The following is an 18,753-nucleotide window of genomic DNA, read 5'->3' as shown; positions in this document are numbered from 1 at the left end:
AATGCTGCCAGGGGGTTTACACAGGTGCTGGCGATTGGAACCTGGAAATAATTCTGTTGATGCAAAGTAGAATACAGCTCATTGATTCTTACAGAAGCTGTGTTCGCTGCGCCACAGAAAGCAGTAAAAAGCAGCAGAAACTTTTGTAACTTATGTATTTCATGAGCTACACAAGTTCTTTGCGGGGAGAGGGGGAATAAACTTATTTAAGCCCTTGGAATATTAAAATGCAAGTTTATTTACCTGCTTTTAAATTATTTTACAGAGTATTTTTAATTTTTTTTTCTTTTGGGTCTATTTTGGTCATCAATATTTGTATGATGTGCATTTTATTTTTAATGCAGATTATTGCCTCAATTTTTCAACTGTATTGGAAACATTTAAAATTTATATTATTTAATTGAATAGTGGCATGGGTTAACCCACCACTCTAACTCTAGAACAGGAGCCCCATTACCAGGTCCAGTGGTACACCAGGGGCCATGTTTTGCCAAAGGGAATGGCCATTCCTTCAATATGTTTGCAGAGGAGTGATATTGATTCTAATAGATGGTGCATGAAAATAGCAGTAAGGTGTTCCTACGATGCATTTCCTTCACCCATCCATCTGTCCTGATCCATTCTGAGCTATGCTAGTAGGATAACTGTAATTTATTGTGCAGTAGATGGCTCTACTCCACTTCCACCCCACCCTTCTCCATCTCTATGTGGTTCAACACAGTAATGCAAGGATTCTGCCCATAGTATAACTTACAGTTTGGAGTAAGGATACTTGCAATATTCATCATGATGTGCATATTAAGCAGCATGTTATTAATAATACTTAGCAGCCATATCACTTTTATTTTTGAAGTACTTTTTAGATGTTAAATTTCACAAGACATCACTATTTACAAATAGTGGCAAAGAGTCCTGTGGCACGTTACATACTAACAGACGTATTGGAGCATAAGCTTTCGTGGGTGAATACCCACTTCATCAGATGCATGTAGTGGAAATTTCCAGAGGCAGGTATAAATATGCAAGCAAGAATCAGGCTAGGGATAACAAGGTTAGTTCAGTCAGGGAGGATGAGGCCCTCTTTTAGCAGTTGAGGTGTGAACACCAAGGGAGGAGAAACTGCTTTTGTAGTTGGCTAGCCATTCACAGTCTTTGTTTAATCCTGAGCTGATGGTGTGAAATTTGCAAATGAACTGAAGCTCAGCAGTTTCTCTTTGAAGTCTGGTCCTGAAGTTTTTTTGCTGCAGGATGGCTACCTTTAAATCTGCTATTGTGTGTCCAGGGAGATTGAAGTGTTCTCCTACAGGTTTTTGTATATTGCCATTCCTAATATCTGATTTGTGTCCATTTATCCTTTTATGTAGGGACTGTCCAGTTTGGCCAATGTACATAGCAGAGGGGCATTGCTGGCACATGATGGTGTATATTACACTGGTGGACGTGCAGGTGAACGGACCGGTGATGGTGTGGGTGATCTGGTTAGGTCCTGTGATGGTGTCACTGGTATAGATATGTGGGCAGAGTTGGCATCGAGGTTTGTTGCATGGATTGGTTCCTGAGTTAGAGTTACTATGGTGCGATGTGTAGTTGCTGGTGAGAATATGCTTCAGGTTGGTGGGCTGTCTGTGGGTGAGGACTGGGCCTGCCTCCCAAGGCCTGTGAAAGTGAGGGATTGTTGTCCAGGATGGGTTGTAGATCACTGGTTTAGAGAGGTTTTAGCCGAGGACTGTATGTGATGGCCAGTGGAGTTCTGTTGGTTTCTTTCTTGGGCTTGTCTTGTCTTGCAGCAGGAGGCTTCTGGGTACACATCTGGCTCTGTTGATCTATTTCCTTATTTCCTCGTGTGGGTATTGTAGTTTTGAGAATGCTTGGTGAAGATCTTGTAGGTGTTGGTCTCTGTCTGAGGGGTTGGAGAAAATGCAGTTGTACCTCAGTGCTTGGCTGTAGACAATGGATCTTGTGGTGTGTCCGCAATGGAAGCTAGAGGCATCAAGGTAGGCATAGTGGTTGGTGGGTTTTCGGTATAGCATGATGTTAACGTTACCATCACTTATTTGCACTGTGGTGTCGAGGAAGTGGACCTCCCATGTAGGTCCTTGCTGAGGTGGGTGGAAGCTGTTGAATTCATGGTGGAATTCTTCCAGGGTTTCCTTCCCGTGGGTCCAGATGATGAAGATGTCATCAATGTAGCGTAGGTAGAGAAGGGGCATGAGTGGACGAGAGCTGAGGAAGCGTTGTTCCCGGTCAGCCATAAAAATGTTGGCATATTGTGGGGCCATGCGGGTGCCCATAGCGGTGGCACTGGTCTGGAGGTATATATTGTCACCGAATTAGAAATAATTGTGCGTGAGGATAAAGTCACAGAGCTCAGCAACCAGTTGTGCTGTGGCATCATAAGGGATACTGTTCCTCATAGCTTGTATTCCATCTGTGTGTGGGATGTTTGTGTAGAGAGCCTCTACATCCATGGTGGCTAGGATGGTGTTTTCCGGAAGATCACCAATGCATTGGTTTTCTCAGGAAATTAGTAGTGTCACGGAGATAGCTGGGAGTGCTGATGGCGTAGGGTCTCAATAGAGAGTCCACATATCCGGACAGTCCTTCAGTGAGAGTGCCAATGCCTGAGATGATGGGGTGTCCAGGATTTCTGGGTTTGTGGACCTTGGGTAGTAGATAGAATAACCCCGGTTGGGGCTCTAAGGGTATGTTGATTTGTTCCTGTGTTAGTGTAGGGAGTGTCCTGAGTAGATGGTGCAGTTTCTTAGTGTATTCCGCAGTGGGATCTGAGGAAAGTGGTCTGTAGAATTTGGTATTGGAGAATTGTCTGGAAGCCTCCTTTCGGTAGTCAGACCTGTTCATGATGACAACAGCACCTCCTTTATCAGCCTCTTTGATTATAATGTCAGGGTTGTTTCTGAGGCTCTGGATGGCGTTGCATTTTGCACAACTTAGGTTATGAGGCAAGCGATGTTGTTTTTCCACAATTTCTGCCTGTGCACATTGGCGGAAGCATTCTATGTATAGGTCCAGACTGTCATTTCGACCCTCAGGAGGAGTCCATGTGGAGTTCTGCATTTGCTCCAAACCCTCAAACAGAGATCAACACCTACAAGATCTTCACCAAGCATTCTCAAAAATATGATACCCGCATGAGGAAATATGGAAACAGATCAACAGAGCCGGATGTGTACCCAGAAGCCTCCTGCTGCAAGACAAGACAAGCCCAAGAAAGAAACCAACAGAACTCCACTGGCCATCACATACAGTCCTCGGCTAAAACCTCTCTAAACCAGTGATCTACAACCCATCCTGGACAACAATCCCTCACTTTCACAGGCCTTGGGAGGCAGGCCCAGTCCTCACCCACAGACAGCCCACCAACCTGAAGCATATTCTCACCAGCAACTACACATCGCACCATAGTAACTCTAACTCAGGAACCAATCCATGCAACAAACCTCGATGCCAACTCTGCCCACATATCTATACCAGTGACACCATCACAGGACCTAACCAGATCACCCACACCATCACCGGTCCGTTCACCTGCACGTCCACCAGTGTAATATACACCATCATGTGCCAGCAATGCCCCTCTGCTATGTACATTGGCCAAACTGGACAGTCCCTACATAAAAGGATAAATGGACACAAATCAGATATTAGGAATGGCAATATACAAAAACCTGTAGGAGAACACTTCAATCTCCCTGGACACACAATAGCAGATTTAAAGGTAGCCATCCTGCAGCAAAAAAACTTCAGGACCAGACTTCAAAGAGAAACTGCTGAGCTTCAGTTCATTTGCAAATTTCACACCATCAGCTCAGGATTAAACAAAGACTGTGAATGGCTAGCCAACTACAAAAGCAGTTTCTCCTCCCTTGGTGTTCACACCTCAACTGCTAAAAGAGGGCCTCATCCTCCCTGACTGAACTAACCTTGTTATCCCTAGCCTGATTCTTGCTTGCATATTTATACCTGCCTCTGGAAATTTCCACTACATGCATCTGACGAAGTGGGTATTCACCCACGAAAGCTTATGCTCCAATACGTCTGTTAGTCTGTAACATGCCACAGGACTCTTTGCGCTTTTACAGATCCAGACTAACACTGCTACCCCTCTGATACTATTTACAAATAGGTCAATTGAGGCAGGGTGATGAAGTGACTTGCTCAAGGCCACAAAAGGAAGTCAGTGTCAGCATCAAGATTAGATCTCAAAAGTTCATGATTTACAGTTCTGCACTCAGGCTGTTAGCAGTGGTGCAAGTACAGTGGTGTGGTCCGGTATGCCATACCAATAAAATACTTATAGTTGGTACGGCATACCGGAAAGACAGTGGAGGAGCCCTCCCGCAGCCCTTCCACAGAACTGCATCTTCTCCGTATGTACAGCAGCCCTGCCAGAAAGGAGCAGAATGCAGGCCACTCCTCTGGACTGTATCACCCCCAGCCCTGTCCTCCGGTGGGGCTGCTGTACAGACAGAGGAGACGCAGCTTCGTGGAAGGGCAGAGGGCAGGGCTGGGGGTTCAGCTCCTTTCCCCGCTGTGGTTCCTGGGAGAGCCCTGAACCGCAGAGCTCTCCTGGGAACCACAGCGGGGAAAGGAGCAGAACGTGGGGCTGCCGGGCAGCCTCACGCCAGCAGCTCTACCGCCCCCACCCCAGCCCTTCCACACAGCTGTGTCTTTTGAATCCTCCTGCCTGGGGTCTGTACAGCAGAAGTCTCCGGCGCAGCGGGAGGAGGACAGAGCCCCCCACCCCAGGTAATGTGGGGTGGATGTAGATCATGGGGAGGAGACAAGGAGAGTGCGGGGGGCCCCCGCGCTGGGGGCAGGGCGGGGAGGAGTCATGTGGGGGAGTCACGTGGGGATGTCACGTGCCCCCCTCTTTGTGTCCCTCCCATGAGTGCAGCATACTGGCAAGAAATGATTTCCACTTGCATCACTGGCTGTTAGCAGTCTCTACTTGCAACACTGGCTGTTAGTCATTCTCTCTGTAGTGCCTGTTTACAGAAGTGAACGTATTCATGCACACTTTTCAAACCTTAGGCCCAGATCTTCAGCTAGTAGAAATCAGCATAGCGCCATTGATGTCAATAGAACAATGCTGACTTGCTCAAATTTGTAAGATCTGACCCTTAATTTCTTGGTCATCTTAACTTTTTATAGTTTCAAGGCAGAATCCACATGAATAGTATCCTCCTTAGCAAGTGAACGTCCAGCACAGAGGTGGGGGCCTTTTATTGGAAGACATTCAGGATGTCAAGTGACCAGCATATATTAACAAAGTAAGTGTGGGACTGTGAAGAGTGTCAGAGCAAAGAGACGCACTAGCAGTTTCAATATAGTCAATTCTACTTAAATCTTAAACAGCAGCCCATAGTTTTCCTTCGAAGTCAGGAGTGTTGTCTTTTGTTCTTTGCACAACAACAACAACATGAAGGAACCACACAGGCATAGTTGGGCCAGAAGTAGCCATATTTAGACTACCTCTACCCTGTGCGCTAGGGTGTGATTTACAGCTCATGTCTACATACTTATGCGCGCTTGATGAGAGCTAGAGCGAGGGTACGAAGTAGTGTAGCTGCAGTGGCGCAGGCAGTAGCAGCTCTTCAGGCAGGTTTCTACACAGCATGGCAACGCTGTGCCACCACTCCCTGTGTGACCACCACTACACTATTCATACTCGTGCAACCTCTCACCAAGCTAGAGCGAGTACGTGTACGAAAACTGGGGATTATGGCCCTAGCTCGTAGTGTAGACGTAGTCTTACTCAATTAGTACAAATCTCTGAGGCATAGCTATGTACTTACTGCTAGTTTCTAAAACAATAAACACCACTAAATGGCTTACAGACTATTAAAACGGATACTACCCTATTCCTGTATACTACGGGAGGACTAGGAAACTTACCAAAAAAAAGAGAGGAGGAGGGAAACTGTCTCCAAGAGAAAGTTCTAGACTTCAGCAAGGGCACTTGCTGCTCACCAAACCACAAAAGTTAGTAGTGGCTGGAGAAGAGGAAACTAGTATAAAGAACTTTTCAGTAATTCATCTATTCCTAAAAGAAATTCATACAGGAAGCCTACAGTGCCAGCAAAAATTCCTGCTATCTATTAAAACTTCAGCGTCTCAACTGAAATATTTACTGCAAGAATTGCAGTGACTGAAGCGTCATTCTCTCTGTAGTTGACTTTTAAAGTATCTGCCTGAAGAGATTGTCAAGTGATTACAGCATTTTGATAATAAAATTAAAAGACCTGAGAAACAGAACATGATGCTCAAACCTAACAATAAAGATGACCCAGAAAGCTGAAGGCAAAAACATGATTGAATTTGTAACCAACCTGATTAACAAAGTGATGGGGGAAATGACTCTCACAAATTGGAAGAGACAAGATTCTGTAGATCTCTTCAGCCAAAATTCAAGGGTAAGAGCATATCATAATACAAAACTGAGATTTGAGAACTAGAAAAACATTCTTTCACAAGCTAGGAAAGGATGGAAAATTCATCTGGGAAGAAGCATACTTCCTCTATATTTCCAGACATGAATTCTGAGACTAGCAAGGAGAGAAGGGAATCCAGAGAGGTATTTGCCCTGGGAGAGAAATGGCTACAGACTGCTCTTTATTTCCAGAAAACTTTATTTAGCATAGCAATACAGCTGAAGAAGAAAAAAATAAAATTGTTGCATCATATTTAACACACTTAGGTAGGTAAGACTATCCCTTTAACAGAGAGTAAATTGTATAAATTGAATTTCACCATTGCTGGACAAAATGCTTAAGAATGAAACCAGCCTCTGTATTTTTGAGTAGGAAATAATGAATTCTGCGGATACTCTACACGATCAGGGGAGACAAAGGTGGCCTGAAAGCTGTTCTTTCTTACATTTGACTGCCTTTTGCCCCAAGAATTTGTTCCAGTAGCAGGAACAAGCTGGGTGTGGTGGCTCCTCAGCCAAACCCTCTACTTCAGAAGAGAGGGGTGTAGTAAAGAATCCATTGTCCTAGCCCTGCACCACCTGGAGATTCTTATGCAAGGAAGTAAATCCTCAAATAACCAATTTAGGTGGCTTTCCTGCTACTTTTCACTACCGGAGTGGGGACCAGAATCTGCCCTGATGTGTTAAAAAGGTGTACCTCTACACTGCAAAAACAAAACAAAATCCAAAAACCTGTGGCAGCAAGTCTCAGAGCCTGGATCAATTGACTCGGGTTTGCGGGAGTCATGGTTACAGAGCTAACAATAGTGTAGAAATGGGCTAGAGCCTGGGCTCTGAAACCTTCCCTCCACCCCCGCCAAGGTCTCCGACCCTGGGATTCTATTGCCACCACTTCCTGTTTCAAATTATCCCATGTTAGTTATCTCCTTTCCACATTACTTCTGTATTTATTCACTTTCTTTGGGTCTACTTCTCATAAACAAATTTCTGCATAGTCTTTTTTCTTGTGAAATTGTGTGCATTACAAGACAGTGTAAATCAGAAAAGGTGCCAATAAAGCAAGAATGGGCTCTAGAAGTCTCACTCTGTGTCACCAATGAAGAATTGACTTATAGCTTGAAGTTTAACAGTTTTCCAAAACATGGAAATATTTGCAAAATATGGTTGCAATGGTGTACAGTGGTATAAAATAAGCTATTTCTTTCATTGCCTCACCTTGGCCCTGGTCCTGCAATGTCATCTGCTAGCATCCTTTCATGAGAAAATTATTGTCAAGGCTCTTCCTCACCACTTCAGTTGAAGTGCCTTGTTCTCACTCGTTGATCACTTCAGTTCTCTGAAAGACCAGGCTGAACACGTTTTTTTTCTTCCACTCCCACATTCAGTTTCAAATCTCGCAAGGATTAATGGAACAACAAAATTAGAAAGGACAGAATTAGAAAGCATATCCTTTCATAGTCTACATAAAAAGCAAACACATAATCATATAGTCATTCTCTTTCTTATTCAGAAATATTTTTGGCAGGAGCAAAATGCAGATGAATAGCTTAAAAAGAAAACATTTTTCTGTGTTGCAGCATTATAGTTAGCAGAAAGTGTCTGCAGGTGCTCAAGCAGAGATCCAGCTACCAGAACAAAAGCCATTCTGGGGTTTTTGGGTAGTTGCAATCCAATGGTATTGTCCTTTGAAATTCTGAAAGGTTGCAAACCGGGTTTAAAATAATAGGTCTGATATAACAATATATACAGGAGGTCAGACTAGACGATTTAATTGTCCTTTCTGGCTTTAAACCTTGTTGTAAAAACTCTGGAAGAAAGTTAGTTTGCCCTGAGTTCTAACCATATACCATTATTAGGGAACCCAAATCTAGCTATTATATATGGTAGATTAATAAAATCTGACAAAAAGAAAAGGAGTACTTGTGGCACCTTAGAGACTAGCCAATTTATTTGAGCATAAGCTTTCGTGAGCTACAGCTCACTTCATCGGATGCATACTGTGGAAAATACAGAAGATGTATGCATCCGATGAAGTGAGCTGTAGCTCACGAAAGCTTATGCTCAAATAAATTGGTTAGTCTCTAAGATGCCACAAGTACTCCTTTTCTTTTTGCGAATACAGACTAACACGGCTGTTACTCTGAAATCTAATATCTGACAGATATTCCAAGTACTTCCCATATACTTTAATTGTTTTGTTTCCCTTATTTTTTCTGCTAATACTTTTTTTATATAATTATAGTTTTCCATGCTATTGTGGCATTGTCCGGGTAATTATATATATATGATCTTCTTTTGTGTGATGAAATCATTAATGTGGTGGCTATGTAGTGGAATGTGTTCAACTTGCTCAGGAATCATGGCTTATTTTTCTTGTCTACTTTTTCCTTTTTAATACCTGTAATAACTCTGACTACTCTAAAGGTTCTCCACCAGCTGTAACACTGCCCCTCTCCCTCCAAGAAATTTGTGCAGAGCAAAATAATGCTTTACCAAATAGATGTACAGCCCTCTCCTTTCAGTGAAGTTCACTGAGAGAACTGCATTCTTGAAGACGGCTAGTTGATTAAAGAAATGTTATACTGACTCAAATGAAAACAGGACGCTGTCCACTCTTATCAGTTTTAAGAAAACTTTTCCTTTAAACATTGTTTAAAGTTTACAATTGTTTAAAATATTTATATTTAGAATAGACCTAAGAGTAGCGACCTCCCAGCAAAGAAATATGTCTTATACTTTTACATCTGGAAACATATGGCACAGGAGCTTGCAGAGACTTTTTTGCTAACTATGATTTGGACTTGGGACCAGAATAAAGACTGCTTCTTCCTTTTCTAAAGGAAAAAAAACACACTAAGCTAGAGAGAACTTCTATTTTCTGTTTGAACTTCATATCCGTGCAGTTCTCTATACCATTTCTGAAACTCAGTTACTTCATTTTTACTATTACACATCCACTTCCTTATGTTGATTTGCATTTTCAGACTTTTCACTCCTGTTATGCTTACAATTTTTGCTTTTCCCCCTTTGGTATTGTATTTTTCTCATTAATTTTTTTAGTCTTCTGCAATATACTTTGTATTAAATACCTTAAGAGACAAGGGAGGTAAGGTATCTTTTATTGGACCAACTTCTGTTGGCAGAAGGGGCAAGCTTTCCAATTACATAGAGCTCTTCCTCACATCGGTAGATGTGATGGATGATCTAAGGTCTGCCAGTAGTTCATGTTTTATGGTAAGAGAAATTAATGCAAATTTTTTTAAAAGAGTCACAAAGATCGCTTTAGAGGTGACTCTTCTTAAATTTATTTTATTAATTTTTCTTACCATAAAAAATGAATTATTGGCAGACCACAGATCACTCTTAGAGAGAAAACTTGGTCATGAAAAAGAAAATTACTGATTTGGGCCCCAGTATTGCAAGAGATACGTCTGTGCTGAGTCCCCTGACTTCATTCACCTCTACGTGGATGGAAGGATCTTCCTATGCAGATCCCTTTGCAGGATCAAGGTCGTGGACACAGAACAACTCAGTACAAAAGTGCCCAATGGAGTGCTCATTAAGGACAGTTCTTGAATAGAACTGAGAATTTGGAAAAATGTATTAAGGCTCTCAACACTAGGCTTGCCTGAGATAGCAGGGGGAAGAAATTGTTTTGATTTAGTTTTAAAATTCCTTAGAGTTTTGATCCCACCCTTCGGTTATTAAAGATCTTTAAGGATACCTTTTATAAAGGTTCTGTGTTTAAAACATAAATTATATCAATTTTCTTTTTTCATACTGTAATAATTTTTGTACCATCTTTAGGTTTTAAAAGGGGAAATGAAGTAAGTATTGAGGGAAAACAGCTCTATTGTGTATGAAAACCAAAGAAGCGACATTTTTTTCAGATCTCTCTAAGGCTACACAGGCTCAACAAAAAATTAATGTTTCTTCAGAATGCATTTGCTCATCTGGATTTCTCTGCATCTACAGAAGTCCCCACAAATGGAAACTGCATCAAGATTAAGAAACCTATTTATTTTCTAATTATAATGATAATAAGGCTTTTCCATCTCTGAGGAGCAACTACGATATGCCTACTGAAAATGATGAAAGAAGATATCAAAACTTACCATTGCCTAACTTTTTGAATGGGAGCTTGTTTGTTGTTTTTACTAACATAAAAGTTATGTTGAATATTCATTACCCAACTATAATTTAGATTTAATTTTAATTTTTTTCAAACTTGGAGAATTTTGATTTTTCCCCCCATTATATTTTTTTATATCGAAGAAGCTTTGAGATTTCAAGCCCCTGTTCAACGTAGAGATCTGCTAAGCACAGGCCTGTGCAGAGCCCCATTGAAGTTTGGTCTTCCCAGTGGATCCTGTTGTAGGATTAAGGGCCTTCATCTTTTCATCTTCAATATATCAAAATAGCTATCAATAAATGACATAAAATGAGGACAAGTTTAGTGTATTGTCATAACTGCTTTTGAAATGATATTTTTCCCATCATTTCCTGCCAAGACAAAATTCTACTTTCAGGTGATTGCAGAGATCTAGACTGATATTCTGCTCCCATTATGTGTGTGAAATTCCATTCACATCAGTGGGAGTTTTACACATGGAGATAGTGCATCTCAAACTTATTTTGCTCTACGTGGATCTAAGAGGTTGATTTTGCCTTTAAAAGTGAATCTCTTTATATTCTTCTTCCTTGAAGTTCTGAAATTCCCCATTTAAACACTGTGCCAGCTCTACGTTCAGAGGAAACAAGCCCTCTCTTGCTAGCACTCTATCGCTTAATGGCTTGTGGTGTGGGGTTTTTTCTCTTTTTTTGTTGTTTTGGTTGGTTGTGTGTGTTCTGTTTGTATTGTTACCAGTTTTTATCGTTTAACAGCATTTTATGGACTCTGCTGCCGTGAAGACATTGTTGATTTGGTAGGGTTTCATTTACTCTCTTAAACAATCAGCTTCTTTTGATCAGCTAAAGAACAGCTTGTTTGATTAATGATAATTTTTATCTTTTAAAAGGATCCTTCCCAACCATTGGGGTGAAGTCTCTTTCGAGATTCCTGCGGGCAGGCTTTTTAAGTAGCATCCCGGCCCCACATCCAGTCTCACGGGGCAGATCTTTGCCCCCCAGCATTTCCTCTGGTAGGTATTTCAGGTGAAGTTTCCACCAACCCTTACTGGGGGGAACAGCACCAAAATCTGTTAGTGGTAGGATAGAGAGGTTAATATCAGTCTCAATGAATAACAAAAATAAGAGGATCTTTTCTATCCATTAACCAGCCTGCTAGTGCAGGACCTGACCATGTATATGTAGGAGAGACTGTAACTGGAGGAGAGAAACAGCCATAGCTAAGTGGTTAACTGAAATATAAAATGAAAACTGCCAATGTTCTCTTATCAAGCATTGCATGAAATTAACTTATGTAAATAGAAAATATAACTTAGAAATGGCTCTTGAAATGTCAGATTTGCTGTCTCTGAATGCCTGAATGTTTTCCATGAAAGTTTCCATTTTCCAGCTAACAGAGAGGAAGTAACAAAAAATTAGAACAAGTAGAAATTAATTATGCACTGAAATAAAAATGGGGAAAGCAACTAACTTTGAACTCTGGTTTTACATATGCTTCAGCATGCATTTTTAAAAAATATAGATAAAAGTAGTTAGGGTTTGTTCCCCGCCGGGTACAATGGAGGTGAAAAAGGAAGCATAATGTAGTAATGAGATCCACAACACAGTGAGTGGGCTACTGTCAGGCTGAAGGGTGGGAAGAAAAATAATCTGCAGGAGTAGGCTGGTCTAGATACTGGGCTGAGGCAGGGAAAAATGACAAATCACAGGTGCTCCTTTTCTCCGGAAGGGGAATGCACGTTATCTGTCTTCATTTGGAATCGTGGAAGATACCTGGCAATAAAACTAGCAAATAAAAAGTAAGTTGATAAGTTTCACTTAATTAATTTAATAGACGTCTATATTAAAATAGGTCTAAAAGCAGAATTCAAAATCTATTGCTTTCCACACTGCATATTTCAATATAGAATGAATTTCTTCCTGTCTTAATTTCTTTCTTCTTCCCTTTTTAGTAGGAAAACTGCAGCCTCCTTGACATATGTTTTACTTTTTATGAACTACAGTTTCTTCTATTTTCACAAAAATCTAGTTAATTTCTAAAATACTCTGGATTTTCTCTTTAAGGCAGGAAGGGTTGTCTAGTGGTTAGAGCAGGGGGGATGAGCATAATGAATTCTGCCCTGGATTCCGTCTGCCAATTGGGGAGAGAAGTCACCTAATCTTTCTGTACCTCAACTTACTTATGCATAACATAGAGATAGTTACAGGCCAGGGGTCACTATTAATCATTGTTTTCCTTCATTCTCTAAATAGGAAGTAACAGATAGTTTTGATACTTTCTCTGATAACTGTTGGTAAATGTTGGCCACTGTACTAACCTCACAAGTGGTGCAGGCAGACAATGGTTGTAAACACTTTGAGATCTTCTTATGAAAAATACTATACAGAGTGCTTCTTCAATAATTTTAAAGAGCTATTACTGGTTCCATCCATATTCCCTACTTTGAGTATCACACGTATATATATATAGTATTACTGACCCTCATTGGCTAAGAATTGCTGACATCCTATTATATTTGTTACCCTGGCCCACTTATTTGTCTCATCTACCTATTTTGTCTTTTTTGTTGTTTTTTGTTTGTTTACTTGCTTGCTTTTGATTGTAAGCATTTGGGGGCAGGGACTTTCCTTTTCTATATTTTTGTACCGCTCCTAGCAGTGCAATGGGATCCTGACCTAGCTGGCCCGTAGGTGCTAATATAGTATAATGGGCTTAATAATAATGAGTAAAGGGAATATGACTCAGACTGGTAGAATATTTCAAAAGAGAAGAAACTGCAAGTGCAGCTACTATATACAATTTATTATAACGTAGCTAATAGATCACTTTCCACTGTAGCAATAGCAGCAAGTGAAGGAAAGGCATCCCATCAGCCTATTGTCAAACTGCCTCATCTTATAGAGGTTGGGGGATTGTCAGTCTGTAGAAGGGCAGACGGCTGCCATGATTAATCCAGTGGCAGACTACATGCATTTTGTTGAAGGGAAGAACTAAGTGCACTTTTGGTTGAGGAGGAGGAGAGGAGTTCCAATGTTAAGGTAAAGAAATGAACACTTTATGCACAGATGCACACAAATGCACACACTTAAGTCTGCACCATACAATGCCATGCAATAATTATGATTGTGATTAAGGTATTTTAGTGTTTATAGTTTGATTAGATTAAACTGATTTTGAAGCCGTTCAGTTGTTTCATATTTTTTCCTTCACGCCATGAGTACAGCACAAAGTGAAGGTTGTTTAGGTGCTGTAACTGTGCATTTCTTACCTTAATACATTTTGGATTTCTTCTAAGTGTAACCTTAACTCTGAATTGCCTGATTTATAATGCTTTGTTTGGGGTAATTATAACATCCCCATAATGTTTTTACCTTTAAGTCATGAAATCACATTTCATTTTAAGAGAAGATTCATAGATACACCAAACCAGCCAGAGTGCACTGTCCAATTAAGCTGTCTTTACAGCTGCTTTGTATTGCTAGAAAAGTAGCTAGAAGCAGCCACAGTGTACTGGTGAATTTAGCCCTTAACTTTATGTTATGTTGGTGAGACTGGTGCTTTATGAAGGGAGGGCCCCTGAGTCCCAATTCTCTGCATTAAGGGGTCCTCCTGCCTCAGTGTGCAGTGGAGCCAAGGCAGAAGTAGCTGATGCCTATTGAATCTTTAAAGAGAAGTGAGAGGTTTAGCAAAATAATGTACCAACCAGAATAATGTATTCTTGACACTTGTCCATTCTTCCCCATACCCCTGAATCATAACAACCAATAGAATTATTGCATGCAAATTAGCTATAGAGCAAGTTTAGTGATTGGTTGTTACCTCTGATGTCAAAATGGCCCCTCTTCAGTTTCCTAAGCTGTTGACCTGAGCCTTTATAAGCATAACAAACATATCTAATTGCTAATAACTTAGTTTAATTACAACCTATTTAATTCAAATATAGTCCATGCATAAGATTTTCATGAAATTTTAACTATATGGAAAGTTCAAAGCATCTGTGTTATTCTGTTGAGGTCATTTGGGACAAAGATGACTGACAGATGCTAAATTTCTTAAAGTTAATTACAAGCCAAGACCTTTAACTCAAACTTGTTAAATTTACTTGTAAATTATCAGAAAACTAATTCTGTAATAAAAGAGTAAGTGCTCTTAAGTTTGGGGAGGATACACTGTATCTTTCATACAAAATGAAGAGGTTGAATCCTTGCTTTAGGTGGAAAATGAAACTCAACTTTTAAATCTGGAATAATGACCAGAGCTTCCATAATGAGCACGTAGAAAATAGGTTGTTAAGGAACTTGTGTCAAAAGTGGTTTAGGATAAAATGAAACTAATAACTGACTTTTCTCTTTCACTGAACATAAAATGTTGCCTTTTACCATTGCACTGCGTGGCAAAATACCTTGTTCGCCTCCGCAGGCTCAGTCCTTTTTAGCCTTGGAGACTCAGGTTTGGGGCAAGGCAAATCCTTATAGGTGGTACAGGGTCCTGCTACTCCTCTCCTCAGTCAGTCCCTTGTGCTTGTTTTCCTTCCCTTCTGGGGAGCAAGTGCAGCCTCCCTACTGGGAAGGTTTGGTGTCTTGCTGCAAACAGCCTACTGGCAGCTTCCCTGCTCCTCTCACTCCCTCATTCTCCCCGCCCCCACCACCACCCAGGGGAGGGTTTAAAAAGGTCCCAAGTAGTTGGAGTCAGCTGAACCTAATTGGTTCCCTGGCAACCCCTTTTCCAGCTGAACCTTAGTGCCCTGTGGTTCTCTCTCCTCAGTGGATAGGGAGGGGCCTTTTAATCTCCTGGGACTAATTACTACCCACCTTTTGTAGCTGTTTTTCCTGGGTTTACCACAACTGATGCTTTGTATTCAGTTTTGTAGAATTTGGTATTTGGCTTTGCATCCCTTGCTAATTCCCCGTTGCCAACTGTGTCCACATATCTATTCAGGGGACACCATCATAGAGCCCAATCACATCAGCCACACTATCAGAGGCTTGTTCACCTGCACATCTACCAATGTGATATATGCCATCATGTGCCAGCAATGCCCCTCTGCCATGTACATTGGTCAAACTGGACAGTCTCTACGTAAAAGAATAAATGGACACAAATCAGATGTCAAGAATTATAACATTCATAAACCAGTTGGAGAACACTTCAATCTCTCTGGTCACTCGATTACAGACCTAAAAGTTGCAATATTACAACAAAAAGACTTCAAAAACAGACTCCAACGAGAGACTGCTGAATTGGAATTAATTTGCAAATTGGATACAATTAACTTAGGCTTGAATAGAGACTGGGAGTGGATGGGTCATTACACAAAGTAAAACTATTTCCCCATGTTTTTTCCCGCATACACACACACACACTGTTCCTCAGACGTTCTTGTCAACTGCTGGAAATGGCCCACCTTGATTATCACTACAAAAGCTTTTCTTCCCCTCCTCCCCCCACCCCGTTGGTATTAGCTCATCTTAAGTGATCACTCTCCTTACAGTGTGTATGATAACACCCATTGTTTCATGTACTCTGTGTATATAAATCTCCCCGCTATATTTTCCACTGAATGCATCCGATGAAGTGAGCTGTAGCTCACGAAAGCTTATGCTCAAATAAATTTGTTAGTCTCTAAGGTGCCACAAATACTCCTTTTCTTATTCACAGGAATCCTCATCTGGCCAACTTCAAGCCTAGCTTCTGGTGCAGGGGTGCTGCAAAGAAACCCCTTTGCAGTTGATTATCCCGCCCTCCGTATTGAGTGAGACTTCTCAAAACGCTTGACTTGCTTCCAAAATTGCAAATCTCGTTGCATTTTAAAGACTAGACATCGCTATTCTGATGGAATAGTGCTTGCATTTGATGGCGTCATTAAAATTCTTTCACTGCTTGCTAGCACTTTTATTTGGGAAGCCTGGTTCACACTAGTCCTGAAAATACCTACTGTTATTTACAAAATCAAGTCCTTTTCTCACAATAACTTCTTTGACTTGTGATCAGTTATATCACAAACGATTTCGACTTCTTTTAGTCCATCTGCTGACAGTTCAAATTCATGTGACTCAGCCTTACGTAGGTCTGTAAGGTTAATGGTCCGTGGTCTCACCTGGCATCTGGTTTCATGTAAAGACAGTGTACCTTTCTCAAGTGACATTCGTGTGAAAATCAAAATATTCTTGAAAGCCTTTGTCTAACAATTTGTAGTCCTCTCATCCTCCCTCTGGAAAGAACTGTGCATTCACCATCTTTGATTTTTCCTCAGTGCCACTTGCTTGCAGGAAAATTTGGAAGTGCTGTATTCACCTCCTCAAGTTCTCACTCTTCCATACATGAGTGCTGTAAGAGATTTCAATTTATTTCTTGGCCCTAGTCAAGTTAAATGGATCAGGATTACATATGTTTACACCCCTGTCACATGGCAGGAATCAGTGTGTATTGGCTAGTCACACCCATACTCCCAGTTTCCCTACTTTCATCATTGGAGACTTAAAAGACAGATAACTGATCCTGCTGCTATAGCGTGGAGAAAGACAGGTAACACTGTCAGTGTCTCCCTCATAGCTGCTCTCCGGATTCTTCTCTGATAGTAATGAGTGGAGATGTAAGTCAGGAGGAGAGACTACAACAGGATCCTTGTTTAGCAGTCAGAACCACTACTTGGTGTACAAATTAAATGGAAGGAGGTGAGGGTAGACCAGAAAATCTGGCTGAAGCCCCCTGCAGTAGATCCTATGACATGACCTGTACAGCCTCTGGTGTGGAGGGTGAGACAGAAATTATGTTTTGTATCTTTTTTTCTATGTGCTGTACAAACAATAGCTAATTAATCCTCCCAACCCCTGTGTTAGGCAAGTATTCAACCATTTTACAGCTCAGGAAAGTGGAAGCATTGAGGCTAAGTCAAGGTAAACAGCATTTGCTATCATGGGCCTCAAAAATTATTTATGTTCAGAAAACAAATGAGATTAAAGTCAATCAAATAGATCCAATGAAAAATAATCCAAAACAGCACTAAGGCTGAAAAAAAGCTCGAAGTGGGCAGTAAGTTAGATACAAGTTTGCAATGAATAATGACAACAGTACTGTCCCAAACAAAGGAGATTACACAGAAGAGATGGTGCCTGTGGGGTGTTTGACACGCTGACTTTCTAAAACAAAGTTTGCCTATACCTACTGTGGTGTCCACATTTATTACAGAGCCTCTTAAATCAAATCTAAGAATCAGATGAATTAAATCAGATGATCGGTTTCATTGTTCCTCAAAATTAATATTTTATGATAATTTCCATATGCACCTGAATGAATGAGGCCATTATTCTTGATACTGTATAAACTGACCATTCAGAGTAAAATTGCATTGACAATCCCTTATTGAACAAAACTACTCAACAAAAAGCATCAGGAAGCAATTATTCATAGTGAAATTCAACTATAAAGTTGCGGCACCAATATTGAGAAAAATAGCCATTCAGTTCCCCTCACGCCATCCCCTACCGCACCTTAATGCATTTTCCCTACTTTGGGTTACAATAGCTGAAGTGTGTGCATTTTTGTTAATTGAAAAAATGTAATATCTTTCTTGATTAGTAATAAATTGATAACTGAAGATGCAGAATGCAACAAACCTGTTTTCTAATAAATGTACACTCTTCAGAATGCCCTAGTGAAATGGTTTGTCCAATTTATGAACAGACACAATGTAATTTTACTGGCATAAACAGTCAATATACTGTACAATCCTTATGCATCCCATTTTTGCCAGGGTGGGAGAGGGGGAAGGTAGAGGTCCAAGATGGGAGTATACAAGGAGCTGTCCATTAGCTAAAGGATGTATTTTTGCTAATCCATCCCTTTGCTGTAAGGTAACTTCAGAAGAGCAAATCATTGCCAATGCTGCTGCATAAATTTTTTCCAGGGCCCCATAGTCTAAAATTGGGATTAAACTGTGTGTGGGAGGGGAACAATCATTCTGCTGGAGACTTGCATCTCTACACTGGCTGTAAGCACGTCATCTAAAACCCATTGAAGTCAATGTAAATACTGCCATTGACTTCAGTGGGACCAACGTCTAAGTGGATTATCAGGGTATAGGAACATTTTCTGGGACGTTCAGCACCATTTTTAGACAAATGTCAGAACATTTTTGACAAAAATAATTTGTATTAACTGGGTTCAGGGATAA

At 40.8% G+C, this 18,753-nt stretch overlaps 1 protein-coding gene across 7 annotated transcripts in view; it reads left to right on the top strand.

Annotated features, from left to right (window-relative positions):
• Positions 1 to 18,753, top strand: part of LOC141999196 (ephrin type-A receptor 6) — an 817,098-nt gene that overhangs the window by 675,744 nt on the left and 122,601 nt on the right. For 6 of the 7 annotated variants that reach the window (XM_074972390.1, XM_074972364.1, XM_074972355.1 and 3 more), the window contains one exon: positions 11,470 to 11,592. The exons of the other annotated variant lie outside the window; for it this stretch is intronic. In XM_074972390.1, the coding sequence (XP_074828491.1) occupies positions 11,470 to 11,592 (123 nt within the window). The remainder of the gene's footprint in view (positions 1 to 11,469; positions 11,593 to 18,753) is intronic. 7 annotated transcript variants of the gene reach the window in all.

This window comes from Natator depressus, chromosome 1 (assembly GCF_965152275.1).
Source record: "Natator depressus isolate rNatDep1 chromosome 1, rNatDep2.hap1, whole genome shotgun sequence".
Classification (NCBI taxonomy): domain Eukaryota; kingdom Metazoa; phylum Chordata; order Testudines; family Cheloniidae; genus Natator; species Natator depressus.
The sequence above is the reverse complement of the archived record's forward strand: the minus strand, read 5'-3'. Positions and strand labels throughout refer to the sequence as shown.